We start from the raw sequence: 18,076 nt of genomic DNA on the forward strand, positions 1-18,076 counted from the left end.
ACAAAAATTAGAAAATACACGTCAAAGCAAGGCAGTTAACCATTGCTTCGTCCTCCGGATGGGGCGTTAAGCCATTGGTTCTGTGTGTTGTGTAACGCACATAAAATAACCCAGTGCAGTTGTCGAAAAGAGAAGGGGTTCGCCCGGTTTCATGGTTGTAGCTGCTGAATGCGCCTTTAAATAAGCACCTTGTAAACCCAAAGGTGCTACAGATTGCATAACTTCAATAACCTATATTTCTGTAAAATGTATAGGCCTAAGCGCCTCGAGTACCTTGCTGGTAGATACGTGCGCTAAATAAAACTTCGATATCGTTAATAATATTATAATGTATAATAGTGGGGTGTTATAATGGTGTTTGTCGCGTTAAAACGCCGTATTATTATGGCTTGAAACGCCCGTCGTAGGCCCTACCGAAAAAAAAAGTGTGTTACTGCTGGCGGAAATTAGCAACCGGCGCACGTCCGTCTGTATTGCACCTTGAAACTTGACTGACTATTGTACCAAAACAACAGTAAAATATGTTACCAGATGCGGAAATAACCTGCTCATTGTAGGTATACGACGCTGCGAATTTGAATATGGCTCTATTTTACTTTCAATTCGTCATTCTAAGCAGGATATGAACGTTATTTTAGGTGAATTCTCGTTTTCCAACAAAGTTGACATGTCCAACTAAGCTGACCAAAAAGGACAACAGTTGCCCAGTAGTATGTTCTACGTTCATTACGGTTCTTTGCATGAAAATGTCAGGACTATTACTGTTCATCGTTGGAATACTGATAAAAGGTAAGTTCGTGTGTGACTGTGAATAGTATTTTTAAAGTGCATAACTTTTTGTACACAAAAACAGTATTTCTTCTTTGGGTAGATTGTTGTATTTAGGAATTGTATTTCTTTCCCGAATCTTGAAAAGAAAGTTTAGGAGATTTTACCTTTTGTACTTTCCCATGAGTTATTCACATTTCAAAATAAAAAGCACTTAAGCCCCTTTCATACTAGAGCAATTGGGCAAGGGTCCCTTTCTAAATTGCAGCATGGTTGTAAAAGTTAACACATTGTACATCGTGTGAAAGGACGACAACTTTTGTTATGCCCAAGGTTCATTGACCTTGTCAAATATTGATACATTTTACAACCACGATATTAAGCAATGGACCCCTGTTGATTTTGCTGTCGTGTGAATAGGGCTGAAGTCTACCAGTGGGAGCTTACCTCGCATGGTAATGTATCAAACAATGCTGTGGCTGGTATGACGGGATGTGCATGTTTGCTCAATAGGCCTATAGTGCTTGTCGGAAATAGGTTTCCCATTGAAGAACACCTTCAACACCTTCAAATAAGTTACTTTATTTCCATAATTTTCCGTGATTATCATGAGGCCTATATAAAATTATGTTATTTCGTCAATGATTTTATCAACAGTTACTTTAAGTGCTTCTAAACATATTCAGGAGATTATGTGTGTCGCCCCCCCCCACTCCCCCCCCCCCCCCCCATATGGCGAACCATGTGAGAGAAAAAACTTCTGACAAAGCCCTCTTTCGAATCATCCTCCCCTTCACATGACTGTTATATCATATCAACTAGATCGTAACTAAATATGTTATTGAACACTGGGCCCCTAAGGATAAAAACAGGTTCTTGCTTTTCAAAACCAGTGAACTCATTGGATACAATAGTTATTTCATTGGATAAACGAGCAGTGACATGACAATCCCATGTTAATTATGTGTACTTTGTTTTGTTCAGTTTGCAATGGTAGAAAACTCACAATGACTCTGGAGTCTGAAGCAAGTTATGAAGGAAATCCCACTACCCTGTCATGCTCCTACACTATTCTGGACAATACATACGGACTACACGATCTGGAATGGTTCAAAGGAGATAGTTTTACGGGCCCATCTACCCTCAAGATCGCTGATTTCTATCGAGCAGCAGCGTCTCCTTCTTATTACAATGTTTATGATGATCCAACAAAATACCTGGTATCCAGAGACAATGATAATTCCATCAGTACTTTTGACATTTTTAATGTGGATTTTAGCAACGATAGAGGGCGGTATTGGTGCAGAGTAACAGTGAGACCAATAGGAGGAGGGGCAACTGTGAATGAAATTGCTTCGACTGACTTGATTGTCTATAGTAAGTACACACTAGACTGCCCCCTGTCTTTATCCGCAAGGATAAAGACATGTACTTGCTTTTCAGAACCAGTGATTTGATTTGATTGAATGCAATGATGTCCTGGATAAACGTGCAGTGACGTTCTTTTACATATCTGTATTTTGATTGGTCTGGGGTGATGTCAGTGCAGCTGACAAAAATCACCTCGGACCAATCAAAACACAGCTTAATTTCGGTCGTCAGCATGGATGCAGTGTCAATATGCTGTATTATGTACATAACAGTACATGTACTTGCATGTAATGTTGCTTTGAAGGATTCGACTGTGTGTGAAATGATTGTAGGTGAAAGGTGAAGATGGACGGTATAGCATAAACAATGATTGTGCACGATGTTGACTCCCAACAAAAGGGGCGGACATAGGCGCGTGTGAGTGTGCTGCGCGTTGTGCAGCGTTCACACACATAGGTCATATTGGCAGATCAAGAAATTAAAACATTCAGAGGTAGGGTCATAAACCTATCCGCAAACACATTGCGCAAGCGCTAACTGTTGAATGAGGTGCATGATGGTCTAGCTAGGGATCAGATTGCTCACTAGGTAGACCAGCATGCACCGTGGCTCTACTGGAAACGCCTACATACCGTGTAATTGTGAAAAGGTCCGTATGTACTGTGGTATGCGCCCAAACATCAACTGTGTATTAGTCTTTTCATGAAAACTAACGTGGGACTTTTCGAACGCTAGGTGGCAGCAGACTTACCAGGTTAATCCATTTATCTCGTTAATAAGCGCAAACACCCATTGCGCAAAGCGCTTTCTGTTGAACGGGGTACATGCTGGTCTATAGCCAGTCTAGCTAGGAATCAAACTTGAGTGCTAGCTAGACCAGCATGCACCTCATTCAATGCATACGGCGCGCGTACCGGGTATTAATTGCGTACCTGGTATATCTGCTGCCACCTAGCGTTGAAAAGTTTCTCATTGCACGTTTGTTCTTGCAAGATTTAGAAGAGATAGGTTACGAGCCGACCAGATGATAAAATCGTTGGCAAAATAATCTTTGTTTGGACCCAGTTTATAAAAACGGCAAAGGTGGGTGAAACATAAACTTGTGAGTTGGAACAAACGACAGATCTGTGAACTTTTAATTGATTATGATCAAACAAGATATAAAAAATACACCTGTACATAAATTTTAATGGGGAACAAAGCTGTAAATTAGAGTGTTGTATAACGCCGTTAATTTACAGCGTTATAACGTAAGGCGTTAAGGGTGTAATTGATGCAATAAAACGCCGAGTAGGGCCTACCGAAAAATATGTTTTGCTGTTGGCGGAAACCAGACCCAGGCGTACGTCCGTCTGTATCACCTTGAAACTTGACTGACTTTTGTACCAAAAGTTCAGCAAAACATGTTACCAGATGCGGAAATAACCTGTTCATTGTATGTGGACTGTACTGCGCTGGTTTGAATAAACTCATTCAAAGTAGTTTCAATTTATTGTAGTCATTCTAAGCAGGAAATGAGAGTTATATTGAGTAAAATCTCGTGCAACTAATTTGACATGTTCAACTAAGTTTACAATTGGGCCCCTCTTGCCCAGTGTGGTCTTTATAAATATTGTGGTTTTGCAGCGCATGAAGATGTCAGGACTAATTCTGGTCATCGCTGGAATACTGCTAAGACGTAGGTATTATTTATGAGCGAATAATACGAATTTTCCTGGTTGTTTGAAACTACTCAAAAAGAGATAAAAAATTAACTTTGTGTTCCCACAAACCTCACTTTATATAGTTGGTATAGTTTGAGTCACAATATCTAAGGCACCTTTTTAATCATCTTTGTAGGGCTTTGTTGCACTGAAAAGGCCGGTAAATTAATAATTTTGTTTGGTGCATTTCTCGGTTATGAGGAGGGCTATAATAATACTTTTAAAGGCACTGGACACTATTGGTGATACTCAAAATAATTGTTAGCATAAAACCTTTTTCTTGGTAACAAGCATTGGAGAGTTGTTGGTAGTATAAAACATTGTGAGAAACGGCTCACTCTGAAGGAATGATAGTTTTTGAGAAAAAGGGCCTTTCTCACTCAAATAATAAAATACTTCAGCTGAAGCCTTTACTATGCGTCTGAAAGCACACAAAGTAATGCACCAATGGTGTTTTCTCTTTCATTATTCTCTTTCAAATTCGATGACAAATGTTGAGCCCAAATTTTCACTGGGTTTGTTATTTTATGCATATGTATATGTTGGGATACAACAAGTGAGAATACTGGTCTTTGACTATTGACAATTACCAAAGGTGTTAGTTACCAAACAATCAAAGTCACTTTATAATGATGGTAATTGCCCTGGCTGTTTATGTATGCACTATAATGCATATGATTAATTGAGTGTATACCTTTTGATAGCTGTGTAGGCCTACATGCATTTTATAAAAATAAGTGATTTTTTTTCTTTCTTTTTTCTTTAGTTACTAATGGTCAAGTAGTCACAATGAGTCTTGAATCTGAAACGAGTTATGTTGGCGACCACACTGCCATCTCTTGTTCGTATGCGATTTCGGACAGTTCTTATTTGGTTTACACTCTGAGTTGGTTTAAGGGAGACAGTCCTTTAGACCCATCAACCAAAAAGATTGCTGACTTCATTAGAGAAGAAACATCTCCTTATTATGCAAATGGTTATGATGACCAGTCACGATACAATGTATCCAGATCTGGAAACAGTGGTAGCTTCGTCAGTACTTTTGACATTTTTAATGTGGAATTTAGCAGAGATAGAGGGCGGTATTTGTGCAGAGTAACAGTGATACGATTGGATGGAACAAACCCTTTTGATACAGCGGATTCGACTGACTTGATTGTATACAGTAAGTACACGACCATCATCAAAATAAACTTTAAACAATTCAGTTTTTCCAACATTATAAACACATGGCGTTGTTATGTTTAATCTACGTTTGGTGGGTTTGAAACTTTGCATGTAATGTTCTAATTATTGCAAAATCAAAGGTGACATTTGGGTGCTAAATTCGTTGTCAAAACCATTCTTACTTTTAAATTGAAAAATAAAACAAATATAATACCAAACCATTCGACACGCTTTTCAATTATTTAAAAGAAACTTAAAAATCAAGTCGAACGTTTTCAAGCGGAACACGTGGCCAATCATTGAACTGTTGTTTGATTATTTGATGTAAATAATACTAATAATAACAACGAAGTCGTATTGCGCACGTATCTACCAACAAACTACTCAATACACTTAGTATATACATGTTTACAGAAAGATAGGTGAATAAAAAATGATGACTTTCTGAGACCGTATTATGTAGCACCTTACAAGGGTTAACAAGGTGTTACGGCAATTTTAGCAGCCACTACCAGAAACACCGGGCGAACGCCCCTCTCTTAGCGATAAGTATAACTGTGATCTTGTACGTGCATAAACAACGCACGGGACCAACAGCTTAACGTCCCAACCGAAGGTAAGGGACACAGGTGTCACGACTCTCGAATTCGCACTCTGCTGAAACACCAGATTTTGAATCCGGTGCTCCAAAAACCGCTCGGCCATGACGAACACACAAAACGGATTACTTTTCCTATAGACCAACTTTTCCTATAGACTTGTTCGTGTGTATTTAACCCTGAAACTTGACTAGCTATATTGTACCAAGTGTAAACTTTGTCCCCAAACACGGAAGTAACCCACATTGTATGTAGCGCTGCGAGTTTAAAATAAATGGGTATAATGTGTTTCAATTTCTAGTCATTTCTAAGCAGGAAATTAATGTTATCGCGAGTAAAAACTAAAGTTCCAATTAATAATGTATCAACCAATAAGCTGACAGTTGCGACCTCACTCGCACGTAGTATTCGTCTACATTCAGTACGGTTTTGCAGCGCATGAATATGTCAGGACTACCGCTGTTCATCGTTGGAATACTGTTAACAGGTACGTTTTGTGACATTTGAATCGTAGAAGATTTGTACACACGGACCATTTTTTTTTTTTTTTTTTTTTTTACTTTGTTTGTAATGAGGTCTTGTTTTTCTTCAACGAATTCTAAACCGAAAAGTTCAGGAAAATGTACTTTTCTAATAGTTGTACATTACCACGTAAACTTAGAGCAGGGCTAATTTGTGTCGTACTGCCTTCGAATCATGGTGGTTATTATGACGTGTGTATTCTTAATATAGGACTATCAAAATAATTCAATTTATATGAGGCCTATGTTATTTTGTAAACAAAGTTGTCATTATTTTTGCCAACCATTGTGTTTCGGAATTTCTTTTGTAGTAGAATGTTGTTTGGGTTTTCTAAAAGTAGTTCAAATACTTGTCAAATTAGGATCTTAACTCCATTTTGTTTGATTAACATCACGTCGTGACCCGCAGACCAAATTGGATGTGCTTTCAATCAGTTAGCAATAAAGAGTAAAAACATTTCATCTTCATAATAGATGTATACTGCAAGTTATTTTATTCGGTTTTCGTTTTGGTTTCTTTTTGTTTTAATCAAGGTGTGGGTATTTCTGCCGAGCTGGATGTTGTTATCAGTAGTGGTCCATCGGTGGACAGTGGTACAGATACAACATTGACTTGCACATCAACTGAATCTGGTTCACCCAGAGAAGTTAGATGGAGTAAGGGTCCCATCAATGGGACCCTTAATGATGCTGATACCATCGTTTTATACGTCATGGGTAGCCCTATCCAATGGGGTTCAGTAGATCAAAGCCATTATGAGTTTGATCTAACTGCTAGTGGTGTTCCTCTCACCATTAAATCAGTTTCTCGGGCCGATGAAGCTCAATACTGGTGTACTTTGAAATTTGGAGCAAGGGAGTTCGGGTCAGCTGCAATGAGAGTAAGAGGTGAGATTCGGCGCAGGGCCCAATTTCACGGCTCTGCTTACCGCCGAATCTGCGCTTACGATCACGATTCCTCGTTTACGTGCAAGCGCCGGATTTCTGCGCAAGCCTTGTAAGTTTAGAATGCCTAGTAACATGCCTAGTTTACGGTAAGCAGAGCCATGAAATTGGGCCCAGGTAAAACCAGACCACTGAGTTCACACTGGATGAAACAATAATGCGCAAAACTCTTACGCAGCAACAGCGGTTGTCTTATGTACTTGTTGTACCACAAAACACAATGTCCACGGATTTACATTAAACTTACAAAGTTTGGTGATGATGGTAATGGCAATGTCACGAATACGTTTTACATGCTTTTAAGCAAACATAGTTGTAGTGTTTTACTCAAATCTAAAAAAAAAAAACTCAGAAAGTTATTATTAACTGCTAGGCCATGATACACTTAATACACAATGCAGCCTTTACAAACATAGAAATGTTTGTGTGTATTTCACCTTGACACTTGCCTGGCTATATACAACGTGTAAAGTTTGTCCCCAAACACGGAAGTAGCCCTGCGAACCTAAATAAAAGAATTTGGTGTGGTTTCAATTTCTAGTCACTCTATGCAGGAAATTAACGTTATAGCGAGCAAAAACTAAAGTTCAAAATAATAATAATTTATCGACTAAGCTGACAGTTGGGACCTCACTCACCCACAGTAGTATCGTCTACATTCAGTATGGTTTTGCAGCGCATGAAAATGTCAGGACTACCACTGTTCATCATTGGAATACTGTTAACAAGTAAGTTTTGTGATTATTTGAGTCGTTGGAACACAAACACAGTTTATTCTTGGATAACATAAATACAACTGTTTGTAGCGCTTTATACATAGTGTTTCTAAGCACTTTACAAAAAAAGTAATAGGTAGTAGTATTATTTAAAATAAAAGAAAAAAAAAGGAGCAATCACGGGTAGGTATTCAATTTAGTTTTTAACGTGTTCACATTCGGGGAATTGCGTGTGATGAATGGGAGATTGTTCCAAAGTTTGGGGGCACACACGGGAGAAGGCTCGTTCACCGTAGCGAGTAATAAAGATACGTGGACCGGGGGTCGAGTTCACAAAGAGTTGAAATTGATGTTATGTTTAGTCCAAATCAATCTGTAGTTGCTAGGCATTGTGTGATGTCAAAATACAAATCATGGTTATGATCACGGCAAACTCATCGACCCGAGGAGCTAGTTGAGGTGTGCTGTGTGATAAGAGGAGATATATTCACTTTTGTATTTAGCTCTTGGTTTTTCTAAATGTTCAGGAAATTGTTGTACCTTCCCGATAGTTTTTTTTTTTTTTTTTTTTGCATTAATATCTAACTCACCATAGTCTACCAACTTATCTTAATACGGGTTGTGGGGCCGATTTCACAAAGATTGAAAATTGATCATAACTGCAAACCAATCGTAGTTGCTTAGTAAAGTGTGATGTGACAATACAAATGCTTTGTGAAATCGGCCCCTGGTTAGGTTGGTTATTTATGTATAAATTGTGTGTTCTTTTAGGTTTGCGGTAACAAGTGATTATTTAGGAATGTGCATCTATAAGGCCTATTATTATTATTTTGTAAAACCAAGTTGCCATTGTATTGCCAACCATTGTGTTTTGTTATTTATTTTATAGAATGTTGTTTAAGTTGGGTTTCCTAAACTTTATTATAATAATTATAATATTGTGCAATTCGGATCATAGCTGACTCCTTGTATTTGATAATACACCTACTGTACATAACTTTTATTTGGTTTTCTTTGTGTTTTTGTTTTTGTTTTAATCAAGGTGTGGGTATTTCTGCACAGCTGGATGTAGTCATCAGTAGTGGTCCATTAGTGGACAGTGGTACAGATACAACATTGACATGCACATCAACTGAATCTGGTTCACCCAGAGAAGTCAGTTGGAAAAAGGGTCCATTCGATGGGACTTATAATAATGCTGCACCGATCGTTTATTACCTCCAAGGTGACCCCGTCTTATGGGGTAACTCAGTGGATCCAAACCACTATGAGTTTGATCAAACTATAAGTGGTGTTCCTCTCACCATTAAATCAGTGACATTAGATGATGAAGCTAAGTACTGGTGTACCTTGAATATTGTGGGAGAGGAGAAAGGGTCAGCTGTTATGAGAGTAAGAGGTGAGTGTTCAGTGCGGGGATAAACCACTAAAGTCTAGGGTGGATCTCACAAAGAGTTAACGACATTGGACACTATTCGTAATTGTCAAAGACCAGTCTTCTCACTTGGTGTATCTCAGCATATGCATAAAATAACAAACCTGTGAAAATTTGAGCTCGATTGGTCGTCGGAGTTGCGAAATAACTATATGAAAGAAAAAACACCCTTGTCACACGAAGTTGTGTGCTTTCAGATGCTTGATTTCGAGACCTCAAATTCTAAATCTGTCCTAGAAATCAAATTCGTGGAAAACTACTTCTTCCTCAAAAACGTCACTTCAGAGAGAGCCGTTTCTCACAATGTTGTATACTATCAACCTCTCACCATTACTCGTCACCAAGTGAGGTTTTATGCTGATAATTATTTTGAGTATTTACCAATAGTCTCCAATGCCTTTAAGACTAGTCTTATCTTGAGTTAAGACGGGTTACTTGTCCTAACGCAGGACTAGCCATACGTTTTGTACGTCTCCTAGGACTAAAGTCTAAGTTGTGAAATCGACCCTGTTCATTTGTGTAACTTCTCAATGTTTTATCAAACTTGTAGGACATATTCCTTTTTTGTTGTCATATTTTTAAAAAACAAATTTGGGGGGCTGTTCAGTTTCTAATTGCAAGGGAACCCTGTTCTTAAGTGGTTTCTTTCATAGTGTGGTTTCAATGTGTAAGAGGGTTCCCACAACACCCTGTGCATTTTTATAATGCCTTTCAGTGGTTCATCAAATTTATATTTATAATTATTTATTGGCATCTTTGTTTTTATGCATTTGTGTACCCCCGTACTGCAGCGGTACACTTTTATGTATTTTATCTATGTAATTTTTAACAATATTTTCGTGTGCTGATCTCACTCAGTATTGGTACATTTATTTCAATGCTGTCATACAAAACAATACTACAATAATTCAGCTTAGTGTTACCGTTTTTGTTTTTGTTTTTTTTTAATGTTTTTTTTTTTTTTATAGAAATGAATGAATGAATGAATGAATGAAAGTTCCCTTCGGATAGAACAATAATGCGCAAAATACTCTTACGCAGCACCCAACGGTGGTCTTAAACTGGCATTATTTGGCAATTACTATTGTGCCCTGTATGGTGCTCTGTGGCAGCTTGCCCAGACATAGTCAACTTGTCCACAGAACTCGACAAAGTACTTAGTGTAACGTAGTTAATACTAAGGTTACAGTTCAGTACTTTGGGGGGTTCATGTATTAATAAACTGCCGTGTCCTTTATGATGTTATTGAAAAAGTTCAATACATCTCTCCTGACCCTGTCCAATGGGGCATTATGGTAAATCCATAACTCATTACGCCATTAAAGGGATATGTTGCCTTGAATCGGGCGGGTTGGTCTTTGAAAAGCGCTGGAAACCGTTAGTTATAAAATGCGTATGGATAAATAGATGTTTTAAAAGTAGAATATAATGGTACACACACACATGCCTCGAAATTGCACGGTTTTCCTTTTACGTCGGCCATTTTGTGGAGTAAAAATCGGCGTTGTGGTGCGTTCAAACGCCGCGATGGGGCTTTGAAACGCCGCATCTGAAAAAGTGTTTTGCTGTTGGCGGAAATCAGCCCCCGTACGTACGTCCGTATGTATTTCACCTTGAAACATTATACCAAAAGAACGACAAAATATGTTACCAGATGTGTAAGAATTAACCTGTTCATTGTATGTAAACTACACTGCGAATTTAAATAAATGGAAAGTATTTTCAATTCATAGTAACTCTTAGCAGGAAATGAACATTATATTGACCAAAAACTGCCAACATGACTTTTAGAAGAAGAATTTAAATTTTCTATTTTCTTTTTTTAGTTACTAATGGTCAAGTAGTCACAGTGAGTCTTGAATCTGAAACCAGTTATGTTGGCGACCACACTGTCCTCTCTTGTTCCTATGCGATTCTGGACAGTTCTTATGTAGTTTACACTCTGGATTGGTTCAAGGGAAATAGTCCTTCAGGCCCATCTACCCTCAGGATTGCTGAATTCTATCTAGATGCAACATCTCCTACATATGGCAGTGCTTACGATGACCAATCACAATACAATGTATCCAGATCTGGAAACATGAATAACTTCATCAGTACTTTTGACATTTTTAACGTGGAGTTTAGCAGAGATAGAGGGCGGTATTTGTGCAGAGTACTAGTGGTACGACCTGACGGAACGAACTCTAATGCAATTGCCACAACTGACTTGATTGTGTACAGTAAGTACTATTATTTTAGAACATTTTAAAAATTAAAGGAACATTACAGAATTAGTTTTTGCGTACAAAACATTTGCTGGCAGAGTAAGCACTTAATGCAACTCATCATAATACATAACCTGACAAACCTGTAGAGGTTTGAGATCGATCGGATATCTGGGTCACGAGAACACGATTACACATTTTGAATAATATTGGTAAAAATATGAGACACTGAATAAAACGCTCACTGAGCGATGAACTCCAAACGGGAAATTAGTTTTATTTTGGCTCATCAAATCTGACATTTCAGACAAAAATACTCCAAGGGATTTTTTTCTCATCATCATTAGACCGTGTGTACTTAATGTTATACCCCGCTCGCACAGCCCCTACGACCTTAAAAAGACCATGCCGATCACCGGGATCTCAAAAATGTATCAAGTCGGGACACAATCGCCGTCAAAATCATGCAAGCAATAATGCAAATTAAAGACTGCACGCAACATTCTAATTCAATGCATTTGTGTGTACACAAGTACTGCTTCTACGTCAACACTGTTGCTGACTCGCTGTCATTTACGAGTGCTGCGATCTCACCACGATGCTACCACGCTGCTTGTGCGATAATGGCGTTCCCACCACGACTTTTTCCCCGCTCATTGTTAGCTACGACCCGGCTACGCTTAATTTGAATATGTTCAAAATAAGCGTGGGGAGAGAATGCAGCTTCCCGACCTGGGAGAACCCACCCCGACCAAACCACACCCATTGAGATCCTCCCACGTTTAGCCCACGATTGGTCCTCGATTGGCCACGCTCTCGGCCACAGTGTTTATGGCGTATACCGAGGGTTCTCTTTGTTCTCCCATTGTTTGGACATTATTTATCAGACGTCCCCATTGGTTTTGTACACAAAATCTACCGAGGACTGTCCTCGGTGTAACCTTTTCCCGGATCCCTTTTGAGGTCCTCGGTTATCAATTAGTAGACATGCCCAGTGTTACTACACAGTGTTGTGGTACAAGATAGTTATAGTGTTGAGCTGAGAACAAAAGAAGTATGTGTATGGACCACTATATGTGGACTTACACGCAGTGTTATTTACAGTGTTGAGGCAAATTATTTTTTTCCTATTAAACAAAGGAATGTCCACATAGGGACTGCAACACATGGGTGTGCGCGGGGGTGTTTCGTGGTCCCTTTTTATTTTTTTTTTATTTTTTTTTTTTTGGGGGGGTGCATGTTGCAAAATCGAGGTGAGCAGATGCTAAATCGTTGTCAAAATAATATTTGTTTGTAATTTGTCAATTAAACAAGCCTTTCGACAAATAAAAAAACAGCATGGCGACAAACCCTTTGACACTCTTTTCATTTTATGTTGATTTAAATAACATACTGAGTCGAACGCTTTCAAGTGGAACGGCTGACCGATTTTTGAACTGTTATTTTGATTTTGATCAAAATTGTAAAAATGCACTTTATATGTACAGGACTCGTTCGTCTGTATTTCACCTTGAAACTGTAAAGTATTACACCAAAAGAACTGTAAAGTATGTTCCTAAACACGGAAGTACTACCTCCATTGTATGTATATTGCGCTGCGAGTTTGAATAAAATAGTTGTGTTCCCACGTTACAGGTTATCAGGAAATGCATTACATGAGTAAAGTCTCAAACTAAAATTTGACACTGTACTATGAAGTTACTGAATATTACAGTCGCCTGAAGTTTACGTTGCGTAGGCCTACGGTTTTGCAGAGCATGAAAATGTCAGGACTAATCATGTTCATCGTTGGAATACTGTTAAAAGGTAATATTATGGGGAATATTTGAATCGTAGAATTAAACATAAACGTTTATTCATCAATAGGAACAATTTTGTACTTTTTGGGTCTGTATACTTTTTGTATATTACAAAACACAATGTCCACAGATTAACAGTAAACTCACACAGTTAAAAGATATTGATGGTAAAAAGCTTATCCCTTTACATAACTTGCTGAGGTGCTGTAGTTTTTGAGAAACGAATAAAACAAGCCACTTTTGTATTTTTCCTTTTAGAACAGACAACCATGGGGACAATATACACATCAGACACACACACATCCAAGTTTAAGACCGACATGGTCACTGCCAGACAATATTACTAAAAGTATAACATGAGAATTGTAAACTAATAAATTAACTTAGTGACTTGACAAAGTATCCAACATAGGCATATTATTCTTATTTAATATTAAATAATAAATAATAACATTTATTTAGAAACGCTCCCTAATAAACTATATCACAGCGCTTACAAAAAAACTGAAAATGCACAATAAACAACAACATCTTATCGGAAAAGCTACATACACAATAGTTGAAAAGCATGAGTAAAAGAGAAAAGCTTAAACAGGGAAGCGATGTGTTTTCAGAAGTTTTTTTAAATTGGTCTGTGGAATTTGCGGCTTTAATGAAAGAAGGGATGTTGTTCCATTCTGTGGATGCGGTTACAGTGAATGTGCGATCGCCAGATTTGCTACGGGTCCTAGGAATGTTAAGCAAAAATGGGTCTCGAGAAGAGCGAAGATTAGGGCGAGATGGGTTATGAAAAGTAAAGCAATCCTTGATATATAATGGCGTCTGGTCATGGATTCTAGTAAATTCATTGTATTATTTATTTTGGTTTTACCCATATACACCGATTTGTGTTAGTACTTTCCCGAGTTCTGTGAAAAAAATCACTGGAACATTACTCGGTAGGATTCAAACCCACGACCCGGGTAATATGCCTGTGATTTTTTGCATAGAACTCGGCTAAGTACTGAGTAAACAGTGGTACCAACACATCGGTGTATATACGTAAAACCAAAATGAATATTCTTTATCCCCTATGCAAATTTAACAATAAAATCCTTGTACTTCATACTACTATACTGATAATCAAGCTTCCTCTTATGTTTTAATAAAGGTGTACCTGCAGAGCTGGAAATAGTTATCAGCAGTGGTCCATTGGTTGACAGTGGTACAGATACAACATTGACTTGCACATCAACTTCATCCGGTACAATTAGAGAAGTCAGTTGGAAAAAGGGCCCCTTCAATGTGACCTTTAATGATGCTGATACCATAGTTTTCTATAACATTAAACAAGGTGTCTTATGGGGTCCTTCAGTGGATCAAAACCATTATGAGTTTGATCATACTCTAAGTGGAGTTCCTCTCACCATTAAATCAGTTACTTTGCATGATGAGGCTCAGTACTGGTGTTATTTGAATATCGGCTCTGGAATCGGAAACCAGTTTGGTACTGCTGTTATGAGAGTTAGAGGTGAGTTTGAAATAATAATCAATTTTGTAACGTATGCCTTCTGTAGTGACGAATTATTAACTGTAAGTCAATTCAATTCAATAATTTATTTGTCCATTAAAAAGATACAAAATTACTGCACTATTATTTCAAATTTGTATTGTATTGTTATTGTATCAATGTTATCACACAAAAAAAGCAAAAACTGCCCCCTGGGGAAGGGTTACAACTTTAACAATGTCAACACTTATAACAACAGAGCAAAGATCAAGAGGTTAGCATGAACGATATCAAATTATACTTGGTTTTCCTTAACTTAGACAGTGCTGCGATCTCACCACGATGCTACCAAACTGCTTGTACGATAAATGGCGTTCCCACTACGACTTTTTCCCCGTTCATTGATAGCTACGACCCGGCTACGCTTATTTTGAGCATGTTCAAAATAAGCGTGGGGAGAGAATGCAGCTTCCTGACCTGGGAGAACCCACCCCGACCAAACCACGCCAATTGAGATCCTCCCACGTTTGGCCCACGATTGGTCATCGATTGGCCACGCTCTCGGCCACAGTGTTTATGGCGTATACCGAGGGTTTCTCTTTGTTCGCCCATTGTTTGGACATTATTTATCAGACGTCCCCATTGGTTTTGTACACAAAATCTACCGAGAACTGTCCTCGGTGTAACCTTTTCCCGGATCCCTTTTGAGGTCCTCGGTTATCAATTAGTAGACATACCCAGTGTTACTACACAGTGTTGTGGTACAAGATAGTTACACGTATAGTGTTGAGCTGAGAACAAAAGAAGTATGTGTATGGACCAATATATGTGGACTTACACGCAGTGTTATTTACAGTGTTGAGGATTTTTTTTGTCCAATTAAACAAAGGAATGTTCACAGGGACTGCAACAAGTGGTCGTGCGTGGGGGTGTTTCGTGGTCCCTTTTTTTTTTTTTGGGGGGGGGGGGGGGGGGTGCATGTTGCAAAATCGAGGTGACCCGGTGCTAAATCGTTGTCAAAATAATATTTGTTAATATTTCGACAAATTAAAAAAACACATGGCAACAAACCCTTTGACACTCTTTTCATTTTATTTTGATTTAAATTACAAAACACTTGTGAATGAGTCGAACGCTTTCAAGTGGAATGGCTGACCTATTTTTGAACTGTTATTTTGATTTTGATCAAAATTGTAAAAATGCACTTTATATGTGCAGGACTCGTTCGTCTGTATTTCACCTTGAAACTGTATATACAGACTATTACACCAAAAGAACTGCAAACTATGTTCCCAAACACGGAAGTATACTTCCTCTATTGTATGTATATTGCGTTGCGAGTTTGAATAAAATAGTTGTGTTCCCACGTTACAGGTTATCAGGAAATGCAAAAGATGAGTAAAGTCTCAAACTAAAAATTGACACTGTACTATGAAGTTACTGAATATTACAGTCGCCTATAGTTTACAATGCGTACGGTTTTGCAGAGCGTGGAAATGTCAGGACTAATACTGTTCATCATTGGAATACTGTTAAAAGGTAAATTATTATGGTGGAATTAAACGTATATTCGTCTATAGGAACAATTTTGGTACTTTTTGGGTCTGTGTTCTTGTATGTTACAAAACACAATATCTACAGATTTACAGTAAATTCACACAGTTTAAAAATATTGATGGTAAAAAGCTTATCGCTTTAAAGGCAGCGGACACTATTGGTAATTACTCAAAATAATTATTAGCATACAACCTTACTTGGTGATGAGTAATGGGGAGAGGTTGATGGTATAAAACATTGTGAGAAACGGCTCCCTCTGAAGTGACATAGTTTTCGAGAAAAAAGTAATTTTCCACGAATTTGATTTGGAGACCTCAGATTTAGAATTTGAGGTCTCGAAATCAACCATCTAAACGCATACAACTTCGTGTGACAAGGGTGTTTTTTCTTTCATTATTATCTCGAAACTTCGACGACCAATTGAGCTCAAATGTTCACAGGTTTGTTGTTTTATGCATATGTTGAGATACACCAAGTGAGAAGAATAGTCTTTGACAATTACCAATAGTGTCCAGTGCCTTTAAATATAACTTGCTGAGGTGCTGTAGTTTTTGAGAAACGAATAAAACAAGTCACTTTTGTACTTTTAGAGCAGACAACCACGGAGACAATATCACACTACATTACACACACACATATCCAAATTTAAGACCGACAGTTGAGACAAGACAAAGATGGGTTAATATAACTACATGTATACCATGAGAATTGTAAATTAATAAATTAACTTAGTGACTTGCCATCAATTATGTATCCAACATAATAGGCATACTATTCTAATTTGGATTCTAGTAAATTCATTGTATTTTTCATTTTGGTTTTACCCATATACACCGATGTGCGTATAGCCTTGTAACCTCAGTACTTGCCCAAGTTCTGCGAACACAATATTACTCGGCTGGGATTCAAACCCACAACCAGAGTAGTATTCCTATTATTTATTTCATAGAACTCGGGAAAGTACTGAGTAAACACAGTGCTAACACACATCGGTGTATATGGGTTAAACTAAAATGAATATTCTGTATCCCCATGCAAATTTAACATCTATTAAATTCTCTGTACTTCATAATTCTGACAACCAACCTTCTTCTTGTGTTTAAATAAAGGTGTATCTGCAGAGCTGGATGTTGTCATCAGCGGTGGTCCATTGGTGGACAGTGGTACAGATACAACATTGACTTGCACAACAACTTCATCCGGTACAATAAGAGAAGTCACTTGGAGGAAGGGCCCCTTCAATGTGACCTATAATGATGCTGATGCCATACTTCTCTATAACACTATAATACAGGGTGTCATATGGGATCCTTCAGTGGATCGAAATCATTACGAGTTTGATCATACTCTAAGTGGTGTTCCTCTCACCATTAAATCGGTTACATTAGATGATGATGCTCAGTACTGGTGCCGTTTGAATATCGGCTCTGGAATCGGAAACCAGTTTGGTACTGCTGTTATGAGAGTTAGAGGTGAGTTTGAAATCAAAATCAATTTTGTAACGTATGCCTTCTGTAGTGACGAATTATTAACTGCAAGTCAATTCAATTCAATAATTAACTTGTCCATTAAAAAATGAAAATTGACTGCACTTTATGTCAAATTGGTATTGTATTGTTATTGTATAAATTTTATATAAAAAAAAAAAAAAAAAAAAAAACACCGTCCCCTGGGAAAGGGTTACAACTTTAACAATGTCAACACTTATAAAAAATATAGCAAAGATCAGGAGGTTAGCATAAACGATATCAAATTATACTTGGTTTTCCTTAACTTAGAAAAAGCAGAGAATATACTCT

At 37.9% G+C, this 18,076-nt stretch overlaps 1 protein-coding gene across 13 annotated transcripts in view; it reads left to right on the top strand.

The window, feature by feature from the left end:
* Nucleotides 1–18,076, top strand: part of LOC139951495 (uncharacterized) — a 43,106-nt gene that overhangs the window by 5,428 nt on the left and 19,602 nt on the right. Inside the window, exons 1-3 of one of the 13 annotated variants that reach the window (XM_071950417.1) lie at nt 558–789; nt 1,753–2,145; nt 4,609–5,007. The exons of 2 other annotated variants lie outside the window; for them this stretch is intronic. In XM_071950417.1, the coding sequence (XP_071806518.1) occupies nt 741–789; nt 1,753–2,145; nt 4,609–5,007 (841 nt within the window). In that variant the 5' untranslated portion in view covers nt 558–740. Of the gene's footprint in view, nt 1–557; nt 790–1,752; nt 2,146–3,700; nt 3,818–4,608; nt 5,008–5,820; nt 6,096–6,663; nt 7,018–7,577; nt 7,803–8,832; nt 9,190–11,051; nt 11,448–12,744; nt 13,239–14,381; nt 14,742–17,399; nt 17,750–18,076 lie in introns of those variants that run through there. 10 more of the 13 variants (XM_071950419.1, XM_071950418.1, XM_071950421.1 and 7 more) reach the window with 10 other exon arrangements.

The sequence above is a fragment of the Asterias amurensis genome, chromosome 19, assembly GCF_032118995.1.
Source record: "Asterias amurensis chromosome 19, ASM3211899v1".
NCBI lineage: Eukaryota > Metazoa > Echinodermata > Asteroidea > Forcipulatida > Asteriidae > Asterias > Asterias amurensis.